This window comes from Trachypithecus francoisi, unplaced genomic scaffold, assembly GCF_009764315.1.
Source record: "Trachypithecus francoisi isolate TF-2019V2 unplaced genomic scaffold, Tfra_2.0 Contig01440, whole genome shotgun sequence".
Taxonomy (NCBI): Eukaryota; Metazoa; Chordata; class Mammalia; order Primates; family Cercopithecidae; genus Trachypithecus; species Trachypithecus francoisi.
This window is the reverse complement of record NW_022681431.1, coordinates 26,325,799-26,351,821: the sequence shown is the minus strand read 5'-3', so window position 1 is coordinate 26,351,821 and position 26,023 is coordinate 26,325,799. Positions and strand designations below refer to the sequence as shown.

Genomic DNA, 26,023 nt, shown 5'->3' with positions numbered 1-26,023 from the left:
TAGGCAGCAGGAGACCTGAGATCACTACTGAAATTGTGTATTTTAAAAATCTGCATGAGCTGTTTTTCCTGCCACCAAATCAGAAACATGTGGCTGTGTTTCTGCATGTCTTCCTCCTTGGCAGGTGGAATGCCTCAGGCATGTGAGTGTAGGCCCTGTTATTCAAACAGTCGCTGGTCTCCTATCAGCACTTCAGTGGGCTAACCCACTAAGGCAGAGTCTCATTAACCCTTAGTTTGCCATATCCACTTATAAAAAGCGGAATAGCTGAATCAGTCCCATGAACAGTAAGGTAGCAGGTTTGGCTCTCTAGCCTCAGAGTATTAGGCCTTAAAATTCTTAGAAAATCTTTATATGCAAAATGTTCTTTTGGTACACATTTTTTATTTAATTTTATTTATTTATTTTTGAGACGGAATCTCACTCTGTGGCCCTGTGGCCCAGGGTGGAGTGCAGTGGCGCAATCTCGGCTCACTGCAACCTCTGCCTCCAGGATTCAAGCGATTCTCCTGCCCTAGCCTCCTCAGTAGCTGGGATTACAGGTGTGTGCCACACGCCTGTCTAGTTTTTGTATTTTTAGTAGAGATGAGGTTTTGCCATGTTGGCCAGGCTGGTCTCGAACTCCTGACCTCAAGTGATCTGCCCACTTTGGCCTCCCAAAGTTTTGGGATTACAGGTGTGAGCCACAGCACCTGGCCTGTAATATATTTATCTTAATGAATCCCTTGGTTTTAATAAAAGTACTAGGCTAAAGGCTGGGCGTGGTGGTTCACGCCTATAATCCCAGCACTTTGGGAGGCCTAGGTGGGCGCATCATGAGGTCAAGAGATCAAGACCATCCTGGCCAACATGGTGAAACCCCGTCTCTACTAAAAATACAACTGGGCACAGTGGCGTGCGCCTGTAATCCCAGATACTCAGGAGGCTGAGGCAGGAGAATCGCTTGAACCTGGGAGGCAGAGGTTGTAGTGAGCTGAGATCGTGCCACTGCCCTCCAGCCTGGCAACAGAGCAAGAGTCTGTCTCAGAAAAAAAAAAAAAGTGCTAGGCTAAAAATTTTAAAGGAATATTTAGGATAATGTAATTTATTTTAGCCACTCTTAACATAATTTTTAGGTATTCTTATGTGGAGTCTATTAAAAATGTAAAAAAGTGGTATATACCCACAAAATCCTAATTTTTAAAACTAAGATGAATTGAACATTAAGGAAAGCTAACTCACTGTCATCTTTTTCTGATGCTTTCTCTTCCTGACAAAGCAATGGAATTAGTACCCAAAGAGAGTATTTCTGTCCCGACTTAATTTTAATATCTTAAAGTTGTCTCTGTCTCTAAATGCCTACCAGGTATATCTGTTTTGCTCATGCGTTAGCACATTTTATAATAGATACTTCCTCTCTATTACTGCAGCATCCTTACTTCTTTTTCTTCTCTTATTTATATAGTCTTGAAAGCTTAGAATAAATCCTCTTGAGCATCCTTCACTCCCTAGCCACTTCTTTCTTTTAAAATGACTGTGTAAAAAACTTTAATTCTTTGAAAGTGATTTTGATGGCGCTTCAAACCAGCGTGAAGGAAACACCAATAATCTGGAACAAATCAAAAAATTTTTAAAAAGATAATACATTTGAATTAGAAGGTTTGAAAGGAAGTCCTTTTTTTCTGGAGACAGGGTTTCACTCTGTCACCCAGGCTGGAGTACAGTGAGATGATCATAGCTCACACAGCCTCAAACTCCTGGGCTCAAGCAATCCTCCCACCTTAGCCTCCTGAGTGACTGAGATTATATAGGTACACATCACTATGCCTGGCTCTTTTTTTGTAGAGATGGGATCTCACCATGTTACCCAAGCTGTTCTTGAGTTCCTGGGCTCAAATGATCCACCTGCCTCAGCCTCTCAAAGTGCTGGGATTATAGGTGTGAGCCACTGTGCACAGCTGGTACCGTTTTTAACCTCAGATATCTCACACATGCTACTCCTTCCTCCTGGAATGTTCTTTCCTCCATGTTTTACTAAGCTAATTCTTTGTCCTTTGATTCTTAGATTGTAATTTCTTTTCTTTTCTTGTTTTTTGTTTTTTTGTTTTCTTGAGACGGAGTCTCGCTCTGTCGCCCACGCTAGAGTCCAGTGGCACGATCTCAGCTCACTGCAATCTCTGCCTCCCAGATTCAAGCGATTCTCCTGCCTCAGCCTCCTGACTAGCTGAGACTACAGGCGCCTGCCACCGTGCCTGGCTAATTTTTGTATTTTTAGTAGAGACAGGGTTTCACCATCTTGGCGAGGCTGGTCTGGAACTCCTGACCTAGTGATTTACCTGCCTCGGCCTCCCAAAGTGCTGGGATTACAGGTGTGAGCCACCACGCCTGGCAGATTGTAATTTATTTTCTTAGAGAGGCTTTTCCTGACCTTCATATCTGAAAATACATATACACTTACACACTATTATTTCTCTTTCTCTTCCTAGCACTTACTTTTTTGTTTGTTGTTGTTGTTTTAAGAGACGGGGTTTTGCTGCATCACCCAGGCTGGAGTGCAGTCATAGCCCATTGAAGCCTTGAACTCTGGGGCATAAACGATTCTCCTGCCTCAGCCCCCCAGAGTAGCTGGGACTACAGGCATTTGTTGTTTTTAGGTACTGGGTTTCACTGTGTTGCCCAGGCTGGTCTTGAACTCTTGGCCTCAAGAGATCCTTCCACCTTGGCCTCCTAAAGTGCTGACAGGTGTGAGCCACACCATGCCCAGCCATAGCACTTACTTTTTAGCTGGATGTTTGTGTTTCTGTTTTTTAATGTCAGTCTCTCCTGCCCAACTGTAAACTCCTTGGGGTCAAGAATCACATCTGTTTGTTTCACTATTATATATAGCCTATGTAGCTTCTAGAACTGGGCCTGAAACATGGTAGGCACTGTGAAGTGAATGATTGATACTTGGGTTTGGGGACATTAGTCTGTCTTATAGAACATATCATTTTCCTAAAACTTAAAAACCTTTTTAGGCCGGGTGCGGTGGCTCACACCTGTAATCCCAGCACTTTGGGAGTCCAAGGCAGGTGGATCACCTGAGGTTAAGAGTTCAAGACCAGCCTGGCCAACATGGCGAAACATCGTCTCTACTAAAAATATAAAAATTAGCTGGGTGTGGTGGCGTGGGCCTGTATTCCCAGCTTCTCAGGAGGCTGAGGGAGGAGAACCACTTGAACCTGGGAGGCAGAGGTTGCAGTGAGCCGAGATCTCACCACCACACTCCATCCTAGGCAACAGCAGAGCAAGACTCTGTCTCAAAAAACCAAAAACCTTTTTATACTTTTTTAAATTTAATAAAACTTTGTTTTCACAACAGTGTCTTTAAATGTTTTGAAATAATAGAATGAGAATTTTAAGTAACTTTTAGAAATAATCATATTCTTTTAGTGGAGTTAAGACCTACTTTAATGGGTATACCCTCTTTTTAAGCCATCTAAATTAAATTCTGTTCTCTAACAAGTAACATATTTTAAAAATCTTTTACATTGTAGAGGTAATTTGTTTTTTTGTTTTTACAGAAAAGACAAATAATAAAAAGGTATAGAAGATCTTCCTTCACCATTTCCCTCAAGTCATTTCCAAAAGATAATTACTGGTATCAATTTTGTTTACATTGTACCGAATATTTTCAAGGCATGTATAGATTGCATATTTTTAAATAAAAAGTTAGAAGATATTGGTAGACATGCAGATTACTGACATGAAATAATACTGCTCTGCTTAGATTTCTATTAGCAGAATTCCTCTGCTTAGATTTTCTTGTTTTGCATATTTCTGTAGAATAAATTTCTAAAATGTGATTGCTCGATTGAAGAGTGTACATATCTTAAATTTTGATAGCTACTTCCAAATTGCCTCCCCAAAGGGTTTTAGAAACTTCTTTTTTTTGTTTTTTTGAGATGGAGTTTCACTCTATCCCTCAGGGTGGAGTGCAGTGGCGCAATCTCGGCTTACTGCAAGCTCCGCCTCTCGGGTTCATGCCATTCTCCTGCCTCAGCCTCCCAAGTAGCTGGGACTATAGGCGCCTGCCACCATGCCTGGCTAATTTTTTTTTTTTTTTTTTTTTAAGTAGAAATGGGGTTTCACTGTGTTAGCCAGGATGGTCTTGATCTCCTGACCTCGTGATCCACCTGTCTCGGCCTCCCAAAGTGCTGGGATTACAGGCATGAGCCACCGCGCCCGGCCATAAACTTTAAAATAACATACCTGTGGGGTTTATGATTAGAAAAGTAACAATGTTTAGTATAGACAATTTGACAAATACAGAAAAGTACCAGCCAGACACAGTGGCTCACACCTGTAATCCCAGCACTTTGGGAGGCCAAGGCAGGAGGATCACTTGAGCCCGGGGGTTTGAAACCAGCCTGGGGAATAGCAAGACCTCATTTCAGCAACAACAACAACAAAAATTAGCTGGGCGTGATGACACATGTCTGTAGTCCCAGCTACTCAGGAGGCTGAGGTAGGAGGACTTCTTGAGCCCAGGAGGTTGAGACTGCAATAAGCCATGATCACGCCACTGCACTCCAGCTTGGGTGACAAAGCAAGACCCTGTTTCAAAAAAAAAAAAAGAAAAAGAAAAAGATAAGCACTCCAAAAAAATCACTTATTTTATTACCTGGTGGTAACCTTTTTGTCCTTTTAGTCTTCTGTGCACATAAAAAAATTAAGACTTGAACCATACTATTCAAACTACTTTGTGATGTGCTGTTTTAAAATAGCATTGTAATTAGTGTTGTCTTAAAATATGTTCTACTTAGGTATACTATAATTTATTCTAGATGTTTAGACATCTAGATTATTTCTTTTTTTTTTTTTTTTTTTTTTTGAGATGGAGTCTCACTGTGTCACCAGGCTGGAGTGCAGTGGCGTGATCTTGGCTCACTGCAGCTTCCGTCTCTCAGGTTCAAGCGATTCTCCTGCCTCAGCCTCCTAAGTAGCTGGGACTATAGGCACACACCACCATGCCCAGCTAATTTTTTGTATTTTTAGTAGAGACAGGGTTTCACCATCTTGGCCAGGATGGTCTTCATTTCTTGACCTCGTGACCTGCCCACCTCGGCCTCCCAAAGTGCTAAGATTATAGGCGTGAGCCACCAGGCCCAGCCCATCTAGATTATGCGTAATACTTAGCTCTTATAAGTAGCAATAGTATGCATATCTTCATACTTAATCCATATTTTTTACATCTCTCAGTGCTTTTCAAATATACATTCTTAGAAGTAGATTTGCAAGGTCAGAGTCTGAAAATTTAATGCTTTTCATATATACAGCCAAATTGCTCTCCAGAAAAGTTTCAAGTTATATCTTACTAGTAATCTTAGAGTACCCATTTTTTTCTAGAATCTGAGCATTATAAAGAAAGTTACCAGTTTATTTAGAAATTAAGTTTTTTTTTTTTTTTTTGAGATGGAGTCTTACTCTGTCGCCCAGGCTGGAGTGCAGTGGTGCAATCTTGGCTCACTGCAGGCTCCTCCTCCAGATTCACCTGCCTCAGTCTCCAAAGTAGCTGGGACTACAGGCGTGCACCACCATGCCCAGCTAATTTTTTTTATTTTTAGTAGAGATGGGGTTTCACCATGCTGGCTAAGCTGGTCTCGAACTCCCGACCTTGTGATCTGCCCGCCTCAGCCTCCGAAAGTGCTGGGATTACAGGCGTGAGCCACCACACCCAGCCTAGAAATTAAGTTTTAAAAGTAACAAAATAAGGAAAAGGAGATAAAGCTATGGTATGGGATGGAAAATGAATGTTGAGACAGAATTAGGTACTGAAAAAGTTGTATTCTTACTCCTTACATTGTTCAGTTAATAAATGCCCTTTATTCTCTTTAGTTTTCTTTGATTCTTTTTATGTATGTCACTGTTTTTTTGTTTGTTTATTTAATGCCATTTTATTCAACTTACCTATACCTTTTCACCTAGAGACCAAATGAGAGGGTTGACACTGTATCAGAAAAACCAAGGGAAGATCCAGTACTAAAAGAGGAAGCCCCAGTAAGTTGTTTTACTGAATACTGTCTAACCAAATATGGTGGAAGAAGGTGAAACACAGTGATTGAATTGCAACACATATTGGTACTACACTTTTTAATTTCAGAAATTATATTGAAATAAATCTTGGGGCTGGCTTGAGAGGTGGATATTTTCAGTGAATTATTTTCCTTTTCAGAACTATGATCTGTTTATTTTTAAATTGATCATGTGTATTCTTAACATGCCTTTTTAATAACTTGGCAACAGAAACCATCGATCCTATTTTCAGTATTTGGGGTGGGGCTTATTAATATTTTTCCTTCTTCCCTTTTGCTAGTTTTAGATAGGAGATATCAGAGAAAAGTATAATTGAAGATAAATTTACATTGTTAGCACTTTTAATGTACTTTATACAGTTTCTTTTTTTGAATTTCTGTTGTTTTTAACCCTTTCCTGTATCAAAGTATAATTGAAGATAAAATTACATTGTTAACATTTTTAATGTACTTTATACATAGTTTCTTTTTTTGAATTTCTGATGAAGTTTTTTGACCCTTTCCTGTAGGTTCAGCCAATACTACCTTCTGTTCCAACAACAGAAGTGTCCACTGGTGTTAAGTTTCAGGTTGGTGATCTTGTGTGGTCCAAGGTGGGAACCTATCCTTGGTGGCCTTGTATGGTTTCAAGTGATCCCCAGCTTGAGGTTCATACCAAAATTAACACAAGAGGTAAGAAATGGCATAAACAGATGCTGAGTAAAAGGTTGGAAATGAAAGTGACTTTTAAATGTTGTATGTAAATATAAAATATATACATAATATATAATCTGATACAAAAATGTGCCTATCTGTATCAGTTTTGTGGATTTTTTTTTTTTTTTTTGAAACGGAGTTTTTGCTCTGTTGCCCAGGCTGGAGTGCAATGGGGCAATCTCGGCTTATTGCAACCTCCGCCTCCTGGGTTCAAGTGATTCTCCTGCCTCGACCTCTGGAAGTAGCTGGGATTACAGGCACCCACCACCATTCCTGCTTAATTTTTGTATTTTTAATACAGATGAGGTTTCACCATGTTGACCAGGATGGTCTTGAACTCTTGACCTCAGGGGGTTCACCTGCCTCGGCCTCCCAGAATGGTAGGATTACAGATGTGAGCCACTGTGCCCGGCCTCTTTATCAGTTTTTAAAACCAGTGAAATACTGATAGTCATCTTAAATGGCAGAGTGCTTCTATGGCTGATGCAGTCCTTGTTTGCCTTATGACACCCTACATATGCTTATAATTTTCTTACACTTGCTTTTTTTTTTTTTTTTTTTTTTTTTTGAGACGGAGTCTCGCTCTGTCGCCCAGGCTGGAGTGCAGTGGCCGGATCTCAGCTCACTGCAAGCTCCGCCTCCCGGGTTTACGCCATTCTCTCGCCTCAGCCTCCCGAGTAGCTGGGACTACAGGCGCCCGCCATCTCGCCCGGCTAGTTTTTTGTATATTTTAGTAGAGACGGGGTTTCACCGTGTTAGCCAGGATGGTCTCGATCTCCTGACCTCGTGATCCGCCCGTCTCGGCCTCCCAAAGTGCTGGGATTACAGGCTTGAGCCACCGCGCCCGGCCTACACTTGCTTTTTTTAAAGACCTTAAACTGACTGAAAATATGACCTCTTATTTCCTAAAGAAAGCATATGGACAAGTGATCAGATGTTTTATATGAGCTTAATAAGCACTTGGGCCAAGCCTTCTTTGAACATTTTTATTTCATCGTTGACTGCTATGGATAGTAATTTTTTATCCAGACAAGTACTTTTCATCCTGGCAGATTTTGCAGGATGCTTTTTTTTCCTCTACACTCCATTCTTGAATCTGTAAATTTACTGGGGCATCCTTGTAAATTTAATATGACATGTAGCCTGAAGGTGGCTATATAATACAGAATCCTACCTTAGGAATGTTAATAAAAATTAAGAAAGACAATTCTAACTTTTCTCTACTCCTTTTCTGGGATTTGACCAAAGAATGATGTGGATTAGATTGCAGAGATTCTAGCATTTGAAATGAACTTGGTTAGTAGCCAAAGAAAGGTTCAAGCCTGGAACTTACTTCTGGGTGTTAACTTTGTGAATTGACTCTTGTCGTGTGTAGAGCTCCTCATTGTCTGTGACAAGTTTGTACCTGTTTCTTTTTCTTTTACTTTAAACCATCTGTCTTGGTCCTTATTCACTCTTCTGAGGGGAAAAAGTATCTGTTTATGTCTGGCAAGGCACATTTGTGATAGGATCAGCCATATCTGTGATTCTTGTGCTGCATAAACAAGAATCTCTCCCAGTATAGAAGGCCATCTGGCTCGACCATTTTTCGTCTTGTCAGTGTGACCTACTGATTAAAGGTTCGGAGAGGGGTTGTGTCAGTGAGGCAGAAATGAAAAACCAGCATTGTTGAGTGTCTGCTTTAGTGCAAGATCCTGTGTTCAGTAGTTCTTATATATTTTCTTATACAATCCTCACAGCAATACAATGAAGTAGGTACTATTATTATCCCATGTTTTAAATAGGTAAACAGAATCTCAAAGAAATCTTAATTTCACAACCTCTCCTCCTAAACACTGCCTTATATTACAGGGAAAGCAGTTAAATTCACCCAGTCATCATTTACAGAGGTTGGGGAGGCAGTCTTATTATAGTTCCTTCAATTTATGTAAGAAGGGTATTGGACTAGTCGTCTCTGAAGTACCCTACCCCTCTAATGATCTGTGGTTATGTGAGTGGGAAAAGAAAAGACAAGGATTTTCCAAGAAGACCATGCTTTCTTAAAGAAAACAATTCATGTCCACATCTGGGCCTCCAGAACTCTCTAAGAAGTTATATCATGTCAGAACTGTGGATCTTCACTTCTCTCCTCTAAGGAAAGCATACTGTTAAGATTATATAAAAAGTTTCATATTCAATTACTTTATGAAAACTTGCAGATTTCAGCTTTTTGATACAAACGAAAGCACAATTTATGTTTCATCTATCTGTATTTCAAAGGAAGTATTTACATTTAGTTTTATTAATTAACCTAATCTTGGCCAGGCAAGGTGCCTCATGCCTGTAATCCTAGCACTTTGGGAGGCCGAGGTGGGTGGATCACCTGAGGTTAGGAGTTCAATACCAGCCTGGCCAATATGGTGAAACCCCATCTCTACTGAAAATAAAAAAATTAGCTGGGGGTTCTGACGCCTCTAATCCCAGCTACTCAGGTGACTGAGACAAGAGAATCACTTGAACCCAGAAGGCGGAGGTTGTGTTTGCAGTGAGCTGAGATCCACCACTGCACTCCAGTCTGGGTGACAGAGTGAGACTTGGTCTCAAAAAAAAAAAAAAAAAAAAATTAATCTAGCCTGCTACCCCCCAGGCAGTTTCCTACTTTAGTGCTGGAAAAACAGATTTTGTTTATATTATTACCAGAAATCTGAAATTTTAGGTTAAAAAATGCATATATTTTAACAAAAATTTAAATTGTTCTATTTTTTTATAGTAGTTTAAAAAAGCTTTATTGAAATGTAATTCTCATATCATAAAATTCACCTTTTCTTTTTATTTTTTGAGATGGATTGTTGCCCAGGCTGTAGTGCAGTGGCACAATCTCAGCTCACTGCAACCTCTGCCTCCCGGGTTCAAGTGATTCTTCTGCCTCAGCCTCCCCAGTAGCTGGGATTACAGGCACCCACCACTACGCCCAGCTAATTTTTTTTTTTTTTTTTTTTGGTATTTTTAGTAGAGACAGGGTTTCACTGTGTTGGCCAGGCTGGTCTCAAACTCCTGACCTTGTGATCTGCTCACCTTGGTCTCCCAAAGTGCTGGAATTAAAGGCGTTAGCCACTGTGCCTGGCGAATTCACCCTTTTAAAATGTGTAATTCATTGATTTAAAAATCTGTACATTCGGCCGGGCGCGGTGGCTCAAGCCTGTAATCCCAGCACTTTGGGAGGCCGAGACGGGCGGATCACGAGGTCAGGAGATCGAGACCATCCTGGCTAACACGGTGAAACCCCGTCTCTACTAAAAAATACAAAAAAAACTAGCCGGGCGAGGTGGCGGGCGCCTGTAGTCCCAGCTACTCGGGAGGCTGAGGCAGGAGAATGGCGTAAACCCGGGAGGCGGAGCTTGCAGTGAGCTGAGATCCGGCCACTGTACTCCAGCCTGGGCGACAGAGCAAGACTCCGTCTATAAAAAAAAAAAAAAAAAAAAAAAAAAAAAATCTGTACATTCACAGAGTTGTGCAACTGTCACCACAGTCTATTTTAGAACATGTTCATTAACCCCAAAAAATCCTGTGTCCATTAGCAATCACCCTCATTTCCACCCGCTAAGAAGCCAGTAACTACTTTCTGTCTCTGTAGACTTACCTGTTCTTCTGGCTTCATTCACTTACCATAATGTTTTTGAGATTCATCTATGTTTCAGCATGGTATCAGTGCTTTATTCCTTTTTATTGCCAAATAATATTCCATTTATGGCTATAGTTTTAAATGCAGTATATAGTATAGTTTTAAATGCAGTAGTTTTCTGACAGTTTTTCTGAAAACCAAAAAATACAGCCTAAAAATTTTGTTAATTATGTTCCACTCGTGATGCCTATTAAGCATTTTATGCTGCTCATTATTTTTTTTAATAGCACATATACTGCATGTATACATGGGAGATACTCAGAGAAATGAGTGAATCTCCTGTGTTACTTTCTATCTAAGCAACTTTGTAAAATTTATCTTAATCATATATAATAATCACTGGTTTCCATATTGTTATTAGTCAGTATTTATATTAGTCAGATTCTTAGCATTGGAAAATGTATGTAACAGTTTTTCACACATAAAGATGTAATAACTATTTGTAAGAGCATGCTGAAAGATGTTCGGATCACAATTCTATTTTAAGTTGTATTTTATTACTTAGGTCTCATTAAAAATTTAACTCTTCAGTCAGAGACAGATGTGCTTGTTTCTTGACTTTTCAGGTCTGTAGCTTCTTATTTCAGTCTTATTTCATAGTTTGCCAGGTATCAGGAAACAAAGTGCTAACAAATAGGCAAAATGTTTGTCTTGTTTCCCCTCTAGTAAATGATTTAATGGGTGAAGAAGTTGAAAATACAGATTAAAATGAAATTGTGTTATCTATAAATTTCAGTTTTTATGTTAAGTCCTTTGGGATTATCTGTTTATATCTGAAGAAATAACTCTGATGTTTAGAAACTTTATGTACTATGTTTTTTAAATCTGAATAGCTCTACCCACCACCCTGTCCTTGAAATTCACTAATTAGTTTAGGTTATATTTCTATTTTTCCCCCAAAAAATATTTTGGATTTTAGATAAATCTTCTTTGATTAATTATTATCTTCTTTGATTAATTATCATTGGATTTGTGCTTGGGTCTTTATTCTCAGATGAGATGATGTGGAAGTCTGAGTCCACTCTTGCGTTTCTCTTCCTAATTACTTTGGGTTCTCTGAAAAGATCAGTTCCTGCTTTTCTCCATTGATGTAATACTTTTTCTCTAGAACAGTATTTTTCAGACATTTTTGGCAAAAGATGAGTTTTTATTTACTTTTTTCAAATGTCTAATCTACTATGAACTAATACCTCTGTAAAATACAACCAAACTTAATTATTTAAGAAAAAAGAATGCCCTTCTCCTGAAAAAAACACCTAGTGCAAGATTCTTGATCATGTGTCTAGATATCATAACAATGTCAAATTGCTGTCAGAGCTTCTCAATGCTTACTCAACTTCTGTACTTACTTTGTCACAGACTGGCTTGTCAAACCAATTTCAGAGTAGCATTGCCCCTAGTCAGCAGTTCTCAGGTGTTGTAGTCCCAGGACCCCTTTTACTCCTAAAATTTGAGGACTCAAAAAGACTTTTGTTTATGTGGGTTATATCTAATGTTATTTAAATTTAGAAATTAAAGCTGAGATGCAGGCATAGTGGCTCACGCCTGTAATTCTAACACTTTGGGAGGCTGAGGTGAGAGGATTGCTTGAGCCCAGGAGTTCAAGACCAGCCTGGGCAACATAGCAGGACCCCGTCTCAGTTTCAAAAAAAAAGAAGGAAAAAAATTAAAGCTGAGAACATTTCAAAATATTTATTAATTTATTTAAAAATAAGAACCTATCATAGGCTGGGGCCAGTGGCTCATGCCTGTAATCTCAGCACTTTGGGAGGCTAAGGCAGGAGGATCACTTCAGGCCAAGCATTTGAGACCAGCCTGAGCCACATAGTAAGACTCCCATCTCTGCAAAAAAAAAGCAACAAAAAAATTTATTAATTAACTGAGCATGGTGACATATGCCTGTAGTCTTACCTGCTCAAGAGGCTAAGGCACAGGATTGCCTGAGCCCAGGAGTTTGAGGCTGCCGTGAGCTAGGATCATGCCACTGCAGTCCAGCCTGGGCCACAGAGTGAGACCATGTCTCTAAAAACAAGAACCCCTTACATACTATCATTAATTATATGTTTATGAAAAATGACTATTTTGTTAAAAAGTTAATGAAAAGAATTTTTTTTTTTTTTGAGACAGAGTCTTGCTCTGTCACCTAGGCTGGAATGCAGTGGTGCGATCAATTATTTGTGGTGATTTTTACAGTAGCTATTAGTTCTGTAACTGGTGGGTATTGGAACGTATCTTTGGACAATCCAAACATACGAGTTTTAATGGGAGTAATACTGAGGAACCTGGGTTAGATTCCCATTTTTGGCAAAGTAGATGTGAATGCTTATGTTCTGAAATGGTTAATAAGAATTTTTACTTACAGGTGCCCGAGAATATCATGTCCAGTTTTTTAGCAACCAGCCAGAGAGGGCATGGGTTCATGAAAAACGGGTACGGGAGTATAAAGGTCATAAACAGTATGAAGAATTACTGGCTGAGGCAACCAAACAAGCCAGCAATCACTCTGAGAAACAAAAGGTAACTAACGTGTTAATATTATTTACCTAGTATGGTTTTTAAAGAGCTTAATAACTTAGAAGAATTTTTCATAGTTGAATTCAGACAATTATTAGAATCCTTTTTTTAAACCCGTTTCAGCTCAGTTTTAATCATAATGGCAAATTACTAGTAAGTTTGTAAGTACACCAATGAGTTTTATATGTCATATAAACAATGTATAGTACTGTTAAAAACTTTAGCTGCCTGCTTAATACAATATTGGATTCTATCATGAGTTTCATTAATGTGCTTAAGATATACCAGATACTAGTGAAATGTGGATTTTGCCAGGGATTTTTACTTTTTTCTATTTTCAGCATGTTTCCGTAATTTCTTTTCATTCTTATTTAACAAAATTGTTTTATGAAAGTAAAGTTTTAAAAATATTTAATGAGTGCCTGTTGTGAAACAGGTATGGTTTTAAGCATTTTACATATATTAACTCACTTATTATTCATAACAACCTATATGAGGTAGATACCATTATTCCCCTTTTTACAGATGAAGAAATTGAGGCTCAGAAAGCTTATGTAATTGGTTCAACCAAGATCACACAAGTGATGGAATCAGGAAATATATTTGATGTGGTGGTGGAGATTTTAGAATTTTGACATGAACTCTTGGTAATCTGGTTAAAATTTTAAACTCAACTAATTTTAGTGTGGGTCTCTTATGATTCAGAAATTTGTCATTTTTTACACTTGAAAAACTAAATTTTATAACAGAATTTTGATTAATTTTATGAGACTTACATTTTACAGATTTATAGATCAGTATTTGACATATACTATCTCATAGTTTTATTAACTAATTTCTGGCTACATCAGTCTAGCCACCTGGATAATTCCTAATTGCTTTGGCCATCTCACACATCTTTATTCAAAGTATTTTTACCCCTCTTGCCAATCCGAAGTCTTCTGATCAACCCTGGATCTAGAGACCTATGGAAACTGTAATTCCAGGTCTACCTTTTTTCTTATCCATGCCTGTTCTCCTTTGTCTTATTAACTTTCATTTGTTCCTTGGGGCTCTGTCCTTTCACTTCATTCTGTCCCTGCATGCATTGTGGTTCAAACTCTGCCAGTAGCTTTGTTGTGATCTCTGTAGCACCCCTGACTTACCCTCTGCCCTAGATATGGGAGAGAATTGGGAGTTTCAGGGCATCATTTTTAATGATAATAATCATTTCTGTCATCATTGTTCTCTTTTCTCTCATTATCACTAGCTTTTTATGTATATGAAAGGAGAAGGATGTCTCCCTCCTGGGGGCCTTGTCCAGCAGAGTGATCAGCAAAGGAAGGATATAAAAGAGAGGCGATCCTCATGTTATCTAATATCTATTTATCAGAATTATGGAGATAGAATATTCCACTTGTTTGACCAAAGAACCTGAAGATATTTATGTAGACCTGAAAAGATAACAGGATCACATGGGAAATACATGTCAATTTTAATGTACCTATTAGAGTAAAGCATGTCTGATAATCTCTATCTTTTTTAAAGATTCGGAAACCCCGACCTCAGAGAGAACGTGCTCAGTGGGATATTGGTATTGCCCATGCAGAGAAAGCATTGAAAATGACTCGAGAAGAAAGGATAGAACAGTATACTTTTATCTATATTGATAAACAGCCTGAAGAGGCTTTATCCCAAGCAAAAAAGAATGTTGCCTCCAAAACCGAAGTTAAAAAAACCCGACGACCAAGATCTGTGCTGAATACTCAGCCAGAACAGACCAGTGCAGGAGAGGTGGCCTCCTCACTCTCAAGTACTGAAATTCGGAGACACAGCCAGAGGCGGCACACAAGTGCGGAAGAGGAAGAGCCACCTCCTGTTAAAATAGCCTGGAAAACTGCGGCAGCAAGGAAATCCTTACCAGCTTCCATTACGATGCACAAAGGGAGCCTGGATTTGCAGAAGTGTAACATGTCTCCAGTTGTGAAAATTGAACAAGTGTTTGCTCTTCAGAATGCTACAGGGGATGGGAAATTTATCGATCAATTTGTTTATTCAACAAAGGTACCTCCTTTTTTCGTGGAGTTTTTTGGGGGATGGTATTTTAAAAGTGGTCAACCTTGGCATTTTAAACAATGACCTTGGCATAATTTAAATACCCTTTCTACCCACTGAATTTGAAATATACAGTCATTGTACTCTGTGGGCAAAAAAGACAGGCAAAAAGTCTATGTTTTTCTTCTTTTTTCCCCCTTCTTTTGTGATATTCCCATCTGTAGTAGATTAGTCTTGAGCTGTGCAGCCAAAATTGAGCTTAGTTCCCTAAAGTCATGGAAAAAAACTGGGCACTTTGCCTGTTTCTAGTTTGTGTAGTTAGCTTTTCTTAGTTGCAAAGTGTGCTGCTTATGAAAATCATTTTTGTCAATTATATGAATTAACCATTGTTATAAAAGCCACTGTAATAATTGTACCTGCTGACCTGTTTGGTTCCACCAGCAATTTTGTTAGATTCTTATTGGCTTGGGATATCTAACTGCCTTTCAGAGAAATCCCAGAACTGTGTTCGTTCTGTAACAATTAGCTGTGGCAATAACTTGGGTAACGGGGTAAAAACAGCCTCTGCAAACTGTGTGCCTTCATCAGTTTGTCCTGGGCCTCCATTTAGGGCACTTATACTTTAGCCTGAAGACTTTAAAACTCTTCCATAATATTGGTGGTATTTATTCCATATACCTCTTCACTACCATCCCATCCCATACCACTGTGTTGAGTTTGTGATTTTGATTTAGTTGTATTTCATTCATGTGTATTAAAGAATTCTATGCTTATTTTTTCCTAATATAGTCATATGCAGATTAATTAGTTAAACACAGGTATGCTTAATTAGTAATGCATCTTCCTAGAGAAATGTTAAGGGTGCTCTTTTAACCTGGTCTGCCCATAGGTTCAACTGACTTCAGTTAAGGGCCAAGCCACCTGGAAAAACTTGAATTGCAGTCCCCACTTGGTTCTCTTGAGAGCAAATGTATATTTTTCATCTTTCAAATGGCAAATGAGTATGTTGCATCTTTTTTGAGTACAAATTGGCTTTATTCTTGGAGCTAGTTTTACTGCTTCTGAATGTACAAGTCAAACTTTGTCACCACCACCCGAAAGAATGCTATTTAAAGGAAATTCAAGATGAAACTGATCTTTTCAAAATGAAGGCTCTAAAAATACATGCATGTATATATTTATGTTTATTTTTTTCCTTTTTAAAAGATGAGGTCTCGCTCTGTGGCCCAGGCTGGAGTGCAGTGGTCGATCATAGCTCTCTGCAGCCCCAAGGGATCTTCTGCCTTGGCCTCCCAAAGCACTGAGATTACAGCCATGAGCCACTGTGCCGGACCTTTTAATAATTTTTTTGTAGAGACAGGGTCTCACTATGGTGCCCAGGCTGGTCTTGAACTCCTGGCCTCAAGCTGTTGTCATGCCTCAGTCTCCCAAAGTGTTGAGATTACAGGCAGGAGTCACAGTGCCTGGCCAAAAAAATACATATATATTTATAAATCACTTATTTACTTCTATTCCATTGCATTAAAAATACCTAAAATGACACCTAAGTTAATTATACCTGCCTTCTTTCTGCTTCAGGTTACTTATTGGGTCACGTTTTGGTCACCATGAGTGACATATTTCTGTATCTAGGGATATTCTTGTCTCTTAAGACATATTGGCATTGTTTTCTGTGTAATAGAGCACTTTACCAAATGAAAATGACTAGAGTTCTCTTATTGTGATATGTATAAAGAGCAGAAAATATTTTGTTTTGATAGAAAATTGAGTGATACAGGTATATTTTTTAGTGATATTTATCACTTAGACTTAGACAAATATTCTACCTCATGTGATCTTATTGTGCATTTAAAAATGTATCTTGGGCCGGGCGCGGTAGCTCAAGCCTGTAATCCCAGCACTTTGGGAGGCCGAGACGGGTGGATCACGAGGTCAGGAGATCGAGACCATCCTGGCTAACACGGTGAAACCCTGTCTTTACTACAAAATACAAAAAACTAGCCGGGCGAAGTGGCGGGCGCCTGTAGTCCCAGCTACTCCGGAGGCTGAGGCAGGAGAATGGCGTAAACCCGGGAGGCGGAGCTTGCAGTGATCTGAGATCCAGCCACTGCACTCCAGCCCGGGCGACAGAGCGAGACTCCGTCTCAAAAAAAAAAAAAAAAATGTATCTTGGAATTAGCTGGGCATGGTAGCACGCGCCTGTGGTCCCAGCTACTCGAAAGGCTGAGGCAGGAGAATTACTTGAACCTGGGAGGCAGAGGTTACAGTGAGCCAAGATCTCGCCACTACACTCCAGCCCAGGTGACGGAGCCAGACTCCATCTTAAAAAAATTCTTTTTTGGCCGGTTGCGGTGGCTCACGCCTGTAATCCCAGCACTTTGGGAGGCCAAGGCAGGCAGATCACCTGAGGTCAAGAGTTCGAGACCAGCCTGGCCAACTTGGTGAAACCTCATCTCTACTAAAAATACAAAAAAAATTAGCAGGGCATGGTGGCACGCACCTGTAGTCCCAGCTACTCAGGGAGACTGAGACAGGAGAATCACTTGAAGCCAGGTGGTGGAGGTTGCAGTGAGCCAAGATCACACCACTGTACTCTAGCCTAGGCCACAGAGGGAGACTTCATTTCAAAAAAAAAATTTTTTTTTTATTAAAAAAAAAAAGTGTCTTGATCACTTAATCAAATTGTTCTGATAAAGGCTAAGATAGCTTAATTGCAATCAAAGACCATATAAAATTTAAGTAAATTATGATCATTTGAAGCCATCTTTATAAGCCCATGATGCCACTTGCCTGGTAATCACCTGTTTTGTTGTTTTTTCTTTTGCCTTATTTTAAAGGGAATTGGTAACAAAACAGAAATAAGTGTCAGGGGGCAAGACAGGCTTATAATTTCTACACCAAACCAGAGAAATGAAAAGCCAGCGCAGAGTATATCATCTCCTGAAGCAACATCTGGTTCTACAGGTTGGTATGAGTGAAGAGTATATATAGAGGTCCATTTTGAGAAATCCTTGTTCTGTTCTGCTATAATATGGTAGCTGTGTTCCTAAGAAACTCTTAGTTATCAAAAGTAAATTATATTTAAAAATCAAATTATAAAAGCGGTTACTTTAATAGGAAAGAATGGGTTAGAGGCTAGAGAACTTTATTCATAGCAAGTTATTTTTTGTACAAGAATTAAAATAATATGATTCTATAATTAAAAGTGTATAGCTATAAAAATCTATATCTATCTGAGTAAATACACCATTGATTATCTCTCTTTGCATAACAGCTTACTTTTCCTGCTCCATTAGCACACACATACCATTTCCTTCTTTACCCCTGTTGGAAACAAACTGGCAGATGCCAAAGCTCTTGTCATTATTCCTAGGTGTGCTAGATACTAGTAGCTGAGGGGCTTAGAGCCTAATTGTCCTAATGTAACCTGTTTTCTGATTAGCAGATACCATGAATTGAAAATCAAGCCATGTTATTCTTGCTTAAAGGAGAAGCTGTATTCAGTAAGATTGTGCCTTTGGAATGTTTAACTTTTTTTTTTTTTGAGACAGAGTCTCACTCTGCCACCCATGCTGGAGTGCAGTGGCTCAATCTTGGTTCACTGCAACCTCCGCCTCCGAGGTTCAAGCGATTCTCCTGCCTCAGCCTCCTGAGTAGCTGGGATTACAGGGGAACGCCAACACACCTAGCTACTTTTTGTATTTTTAGTAGAGACAGAGTTTCACCATATTGGCCAGGCTAGTCTCCAACTCCTGACCTTCTGATCCACCTGCCTCGGCCTCCCAAAGTGCTGGGATTATAGGCATGAGCCACTGCATCTGGCCTTTTGTGTGTGTGTGTGTGTGTGTGTGTGAGACAGGGTCTCACTCTGTCATACAGAGTGGAGTACAATGGTACTATCATGGCTCACTGTAGCCTCAACCTCCCAGGCTCAGGTGATCCTTTCACCTCAGCCTCCCAGGTAGCTGAGACCACAGGCGTGCATCACCATACCTGGCTAAGTTTTTGTATTTGTTGCCATGTTGCCCAGCCTGGTCTTGAACTCCTGGACTCAAGTGATCTATCCGCCTCGGCCTCCCAGTGTGCTGGGATTATAGGCCTGAGCCATTGCACCCAGCCAACATAATTTTTTTTTAGACTAATTTACTAAGGATTTTAGAATTTTAATTGAATGTCTGGTGGGTTTGGTTTATGTAAAAGTATTACATTACTAGTATTTATGTAATACTGCTTGCTTCATATAGCCATGAGGAAAAGAGTTAAGTATTAACTAGCTTGTTCATTTGGAATCTTAGTTTAGGAGAAAGGAGTTTGTTTCATTTTGTTCTTTAAAAATTTGTTTTGACTCTAAGAAGCGACTATAGTAGGAAAAAAAAAGATAAACTATTTTCTGAACATATTTACAGACCCATATATGAGTTTGTTTGTTTTTTTTCCCACACTGACCAGCTGGGTATCCTGTGATTCAATTTGATTCTCACACTGTTTCCCTGGTGTTAGAGTCCAATCCTTCAGGGTAAGGGCTCAGCTCTCTAAGACTGCCCTGACTTCAGATGTCAGTTGCAAGTCTGGGGCTTCAGAACTTCTGACTGACCAGCTATAAACTGGAGGTTCTCATGACCCCCTCCTTGGGTTTAGTCATTTGCTAGAGCAGCTCACAGAATTCAGACAAGCCCTTTCCTTACATTTACTGGTTCATGTTAAAGAATATGGCAAAGGATACAGATGAATAGCCAGATGGAAGAGATGCACAGGGTAAGGTATATGGAAAGGGCTGTAGAGCTTCATGCCCTCTCTGCCCATGCCACCCTACAGGCACCTTCGTGTGTTCAGCAACCTGGAATTTCTCCAAACCCTGTAGCTCAGGGATTTTTATGGAGGCTTTATCATGTAGGCATGATCAATTAACTCAGTCTTCAACCCCACTCCCCTTCGCAGAAGATGGGGAGTGGAACTTAAAGCATCTAATCATAGCTTGGTTTTTCTAGTGACCAGACCCCAACTAGGAACCCACCAAGAGTTGCCTCTGTAGAACAAAAAACACTTGTATTATGCAGGAAATTCCAAGGGATTAGGAGCTCTGTGCCAGGAACCAGGGGTAGTGATCAAATATATATTTCTTATCATATCACAGTATCACAGTGACCAAGTAATTTTCTGGATGGATCAAAGTCTTAAGATCTGAAGTGGTAATCTTGAATCAATAGTAACTCAGCAAACCTGTGATTGAGTGGCATAAAGTGTAAATATTTTTATAAGGGAAATTTAAATAAAATTCTAATTATTAAAATAGCAAAGTAAAAACAATCATTGTTCACAAAAGTACTTGGGATAGCTTTCGATAAAAAGAAAATAATGGAAGCTGCAGGACAGGAAGAGGTAATGCCAGTGGAGATGGGGCACATGCTGGATGGGGCATTTTAAACAGCCTTTTTAAATATGGAATTGGGAAGGAAAGTTGAGTTAAAGAAAGGAGGGAGTGAATAGCAAAGTCCAGTACTACATTTGCAACTTGTGTCATTTCAAAATACTTTATAAAAAGATGAACTTACAATGTCAAAGGAATTGGTACATGGACTTAGAAGATTTCACATTAGCCATAATTGAGAATGTTCCCTTCTTTGAATATTAAAAGAATCTTTTGCCCTCCACTTTCCATAATTAGGTATGTCAGTTTTGTTACCTCTTTACACTAAATGATTAGTAATTTGTCTGAATTTAAATGGGATATCTGGAATAGGAGGATCTTTATGTGAAATCAGTTTCCTAAGGAAAAAGTAAATTCTTCCTATATTAGACTGATCTTAACTCAAATATTATGCTTTTATTTAGGATGGAGCTTGTTTTTCTTCTTCCTCTCAGTTACTGAACTTTTTTTTTTTTTTTTTTTTGAGACAGGATCTTGCACCCAAGTTGGAGTACAGTGGTATGATCATAGCTCACTGTAACCTTAAACTCCTGGGTTCCAGTGATCCTCCTACCTCAGCCTCCTGGAGTAGCTAAGACTACTGGTGCCTGCCACCATGCTTGGCTAATTTATTTTATTTTTATTTTTTGTAGAGATGGGGGGGTCTCAGACACCTTGTTCCCCAGGCTGGTCTCGAACTCCTGGGCTCAAACGATCCTCCTATCTTGCCCTCCTGAAGTGTTGGGATTACAGACATGAGTCGCTGTGCCCAGCCTGAACATTTTCTTTTTATGTAGTCTTTTCATTGTAAGATTTAATTTCTGCTATGAATATTTCCTTTTTTTCTAAGCGGAAGGTTATGCTTCTTTGTATCTGGAAAAAGGCAATATTGCTTTTTGCTTAAGCAGGCACATAGAATTTAGGTTGGAAATTAAGATTGAAAACTTAATTTAGGGCTGGGCATGGTGGCTCACACCTGTAATCCCAGCACTTTGGGAGGCTGAGGCAGGCGGATCACAAGGTCAGGAGTTCGAGACCAGCCTGGCCAACATGGTGAAACCTCATCTCTACAAAGGTACAAAAAAAGAAAAAAAATAGCTGGGCATGGTGGTGCACGCCTGTAATCCCAGCTATTCGGGAGGCTGAGGCAGGAGAAGCACTTGAACCCTGGAGGTGGAGGTTGCGGTGAGCTGAGATTGCATCACTGCACTCCAGCCTAGGTGACAGGGAGAGACTCCGTCTCAAAAAAAAGAAAAAGAAAAGAAAACTGAATTTAGGGACTGGTGCTCTAAAGCTTTGAGCTTGGTTGAAGTTTGGTTAGCAGCCATGGTTGATAAGCATACTTTGTCTTTTTTTTTTTTTTTTTTTTTTTTTTTTTTTTTTTTGAGACGGAGTCTCGCTGTGTCGCCCAAACTGGAGTGCAGTGGCCAGATCTCTGCTCACTGCAAGCTCCGCCCTTCAGGTTCACGCCATTCTCCTGCCTCAGCCTCCAAGTAGCTGGGACTACAGGCGCCCGCCACCTCGCCCAGCTAGTTTTTTGTAATTTTTAGTTGAGACGGAGTTTCACCAGGTTAGCCAGGATGGTCTCGATCTCCTGACCTTGTGATCCGCCCGTCTCGGCCTCCCAAAGTGCTGGGATTACAGGCTTGAGCCACCGTGCCCGGCCTACTTTGTCTTTTTAAGTGACCATTTTGCTTTTTGTGAAAATAACTTCAGTAGTTGAAAAGTCAAAATAGAGACTTGTTCACCCTTCATAAACCAATTGCATCATCTCAGCTGGTGTTAGCTGCTTAAGGAAATTATTGAGCCTTTTCTTAGTAAATTTCAGGGATATATAAAATATTTGGCACTGTCACATTTTTGTCGTTTGAAGAATTGTACTTGTATTCACACTAGTTTTCAAAGCTATTTTCCAAACCCAGAAATGCTCACCTCCTGTTTCTTAGAATATGAATATAATACTCTTCAGTGGTTTTAAATTTATATGTTCCTTGGGTAACTTTCAGAATCATTTTAAGAAATCATGTTGCTTTATCCTCTCTAAGACAGTAAATCAAATATCTTCTGCTCTTCATGGTGTGATTATATTACCCTCAACACAAGTAAAGATTTTTTTTTTTTTTTTTTTGAGACAGAGTCTCACTCTGTCGCCCAGGCTGGAGTGCAGTGGCGCGATCTCATCTCACCGCAAGCTCCCCCTCTGGGTTCACACCATTCTCCTGCTTCAGCCTTCCGAGTAGCTGGGATTACAGGCAACCGCCACCACGCCTGGCTAATTTTTTGTATTTTTAGTAGAGACAGGGTTTCACCGTGTTAGTCAGGATGGTCTCAATCTCCTGACCTCATGATCTGCCTGCCTCAGCCTCCCAAAGTGCTGGGATTACAGGCATGAGCCACTGCGCCCAGCCTTTTCTGTTTTTAAGCAATTCCATTTTCATTTTTGCCCTCCCTAGTAGTATTTGAATATTGACACTTATACTAAAGTATGGATCTCTGGGATCCTCAGGTGGTTCTGGGAGGATAACATATCTGTTGTCTTAGTAAACATTTTTGTCAGTGTAAGGAGAAGAGTGAGAGTAAAGAAAGGAGCCAACACCTTTATTTGTGATTACTGTAAATCAATTAACCACAGCTCCAAAACAATATATTATTATCAAACTACCCACTCCTTCCCAAAAACAAAACAAAGTAGTGGCATCCCTCATTTTGGCTTTGAACTAAAGTGAGGGAAGTCATTTATACATAGCCAAGAGCAATGAAACCAGAAAATATAAAGGTTATATGAAAGGCTAGATAGAGCTTCTATCTGAGTTTATAGGTCTTAGTGGCTTCTTCCTATGGCAAGCCAGAGGTGACTATGATTTAGGAAGGAATATGTAGGTGGTCCAGGCACTGAAAACATGGAGAACAGCTGCATTGCAGGTATCATTCCTCCTCAGGCTCACAGAATGAAATCATTCCTGACTTAGTGTTATTTCAAGTTGTGTTCTTCAATTTCAGTTTTATCCTTTCCAAAAATGGGGTCCATGTGAGTTTTCTTCAATTTGCTTTTAAAGAATTGTACTCTTTAAAAATCTTTTTTTTTGAGATGGTGTCTCGCTTTGTCACCCAGGCTGGAGTGCAGTGGCGCGATCTCAGCTCACTGCAAGCTCCGCTTCCCGGGTTCATGCCATTCTCCTGCCCCAGCCTCCCAAGTAGCTGGGACTACAGGCGCCCACCACCACGCCCGGCTCATTTTATTTTTTTGTATTTTTAGTAGAGACGGGGTTTCACCGTGTTAGCCAGGATGGTCTCGATCTCCTGGCCTCGTGATCCGCCCGCCTCGGCCTCCAAAAGTGCTGGGATTACAGGCGTGAGCCACCGCACCCGGCCTAAAAATCTTAATAGTTTGTTTTACAATGGTAAAACATGAAAAAGCTTGATAATTTGTTTCAACTAGTTTTCCATGACTAATTATTTCCAAAATATAACAGATCCCTTGATAGTCAAATTAATGATTAGGTTTTGGTCACATTTTTGTGCCTTTCCTGCTTCTCCTGCTTTTGTTATTAATAACAATAGCAAAACTTACATAAGTGCAACAAGCACTGTTAACCATTTTACCTATAGAATTAATTAAACTCCTTTGTTAAAATGCAGAATGTGTAGCACTAATTGAATTTTGAACCAATAATTTCTAATGCCAAGTGGGTAATAAAGTTATTTTTATGCATCCTTCAGTCCCTTCATTCCCTAATTATATTTACCTAAAGATGTTTATGTGCTTTTAAAACTAAACAATGTCTCTGCTGTTTTAGTTTGACTTTTTAATTTTTAAAAAACCAATCCCCCTTTATTTGTATAATTTAGGACCCTTTGTGAATCCCAGTCTCAGCTCATCAGCCTTCACAATTTGATCTGTTAAATAATTTATATGCTCCTGAGTATTTAGCAGATTTTAATGACTTTAATTAAAATTCCAAAAGTAATAGGTAAGAAAAGCAAATAATTTGGTCATATCTTAACTACATAGATGTCAAGGTATCCTTAAATGAGTTTTTGTTTGTGTGTTTAAATCATTTCTTAGGCTCAGTAGAAAAGAAGCAACAGAGAAGATCAATTAGAACTCGTTCTGAATCAGAGAAATCCACTGAGGTTGTGCCAAAGAAGAAGATCAAAAAGGAGCAGGTTGGCTTCCTACATGTAGAGAGTTAAAACATTGTATTTGTAAATGTTGTGGCTTACATTCCTGTCTTAAAAGAAAGAGAAACTTTCCCCCACACTGAGTTTCCTTTCTGGACTCTCTTACGCTTCTGTCCCAGTGGGTTCCAGTGCTCAATTTTAATACAGCCATTCCTGTGATTCTGCTTCAAGCATTTTCACAGAAAACAGGCTTCAGGAGATGGGAAGCCAGTGGTGCAAGACTCTTAAAAACTCCTTTACATTTATTTAGAAGTTTCTGTTATCAGCAAAATGATTTCATGTTTTTATGATTTTTATTTGGAACCATCATTGAGTTCCTTTTTTTTTTTTCAAATTTTGATTTTTGGTTTAAGCTGCTGGTATGTATTTTTTTTTATTTTTAAACAAATCAATTTAATTTATATTCTTATATTTAAGAAACATAATCATAGATGATCTGGTTTTTCTGTTAATATCGCAGATTTTTTGGAATGTTATTTTCCCAATGGAATATTCGCCTGCTATCAGGTTGTCAGATAAATAATATTTAGGTAGAAAAAGGTGTGTATGGGGGGTTGCATATTGACTGAAGTGTATTAAACCAGTGTAATCAATGTAGTAAGATTCATTTAAATGACCTTTTCAAAGAAAATTTTAGAAGCCATTCTTCTTTAAACTCACAATCAGATTTTTTCTTAATTTTTTTAGTGAAAGGATATCCATTCTTACAGCCTAAATACCTGCCAGTAAACAAAACAAATTCTGAATAGAATTAGTTCCAATAAGTTTTATATTTTTTAAACCATTTAATATGGAAGAATGTGAGCTTTTCTATTTAAAATATTTCCTTCATCATTTTAAACTTCCAAATTTAAAAACTAACTTTGTGGGTGCTCTGTGGTATCACCAAGCGAGTGAAACTGTTTTTCCAGAATATTTAACTAAAATTTAAATCATATACTAATTTGTCATTCATTTATCATATTAACTTTCTTTTTTTTTTTTTTTTTTTTTTTTGAGGCGGAGTCTCGCTCTGTCGCCCCGACTGGAGTGCAGTGGCCGGATCTCAGCTCACTGCAAGCTCCGCCTCCCGGGTTTACGCCATTCTCCTGCCTCAGCCTCCCGAGGAGCTGGGACTACAGGCGCCCGCCACCTCGCCCGGCTAGTTTTTGTATTTTTCTTTTTAGTAGAGACGGGGTTTCACCGTGTTGGCCAGGATGGTCTCGATCTCCTGACCTCGTGATCCACCCGTCTCGGCCTCCCAAAGTGCTGGGATTACAGGCTTGAGCCACCGCGCCCGGCCCCATATTAACTTTCATACTGCATACTTAGGAAACTATATTCCAAAAAATCTTTCTAAGCTCTTGAAAATCTATAGTATTCATTTCCAAAATGAAGTTGTGATTTTGCCAGCTGGTTCCCAAATTCAATCTGTGACCAGTCAGTTTAAAACTAATAAGCAGAATGAGTACAAAAAGTGGGACAAATTGTTAATGC

The 26,023-nt window shown here is 39.3% G+C and overlaps 1 protein-coding gene across 8 annotated transcripts in view; it reads left to right on the top strand.

The window, feature by feature from the left end:
* The window catches only part of NSD3 (nuclear receptor binding SET domain protein 3), a 115,325-nt gene that overhangs the window by 41,017 nt on the left and 48,285 nt on the right, over nucleotides 1-26,023 (top strand). For all 8 annotated transcript variants that reach the window (XM_033231133.1, XM_033231125.1, XM_033231120.1 and 5 more), the window contains exons 3-8: nucleotides 5,947-6,018; nucleotides 6,563-6,725; nucleotides 12,773-12,927; nucleotides 14,452-14,967; nucleotides 17,796-17,922; nucleotides 24,432-24,532. In XM_033231133.1, coding sequence (XP_033087024.1) covers nucleotides 5,947-6,018; nucleotides 6,563-6,725; nucleotides 12,773-12,927; nucleotides 14,452-14,967; nucleotides 17,796-17,922; nucleotides 24,432-24,532 — 1,134 coding nt within the window. The remainder of the gene's footprint in view (nucleotides 1-5,946; nucleotides 6,019-6,562; nucleotides 6,726-12,772; nucleotides 12,928-14,451; nucleotides 14,968-17,795; nucleotides 17,923-24,431; nucleotides 24,533-26,023) is intronic.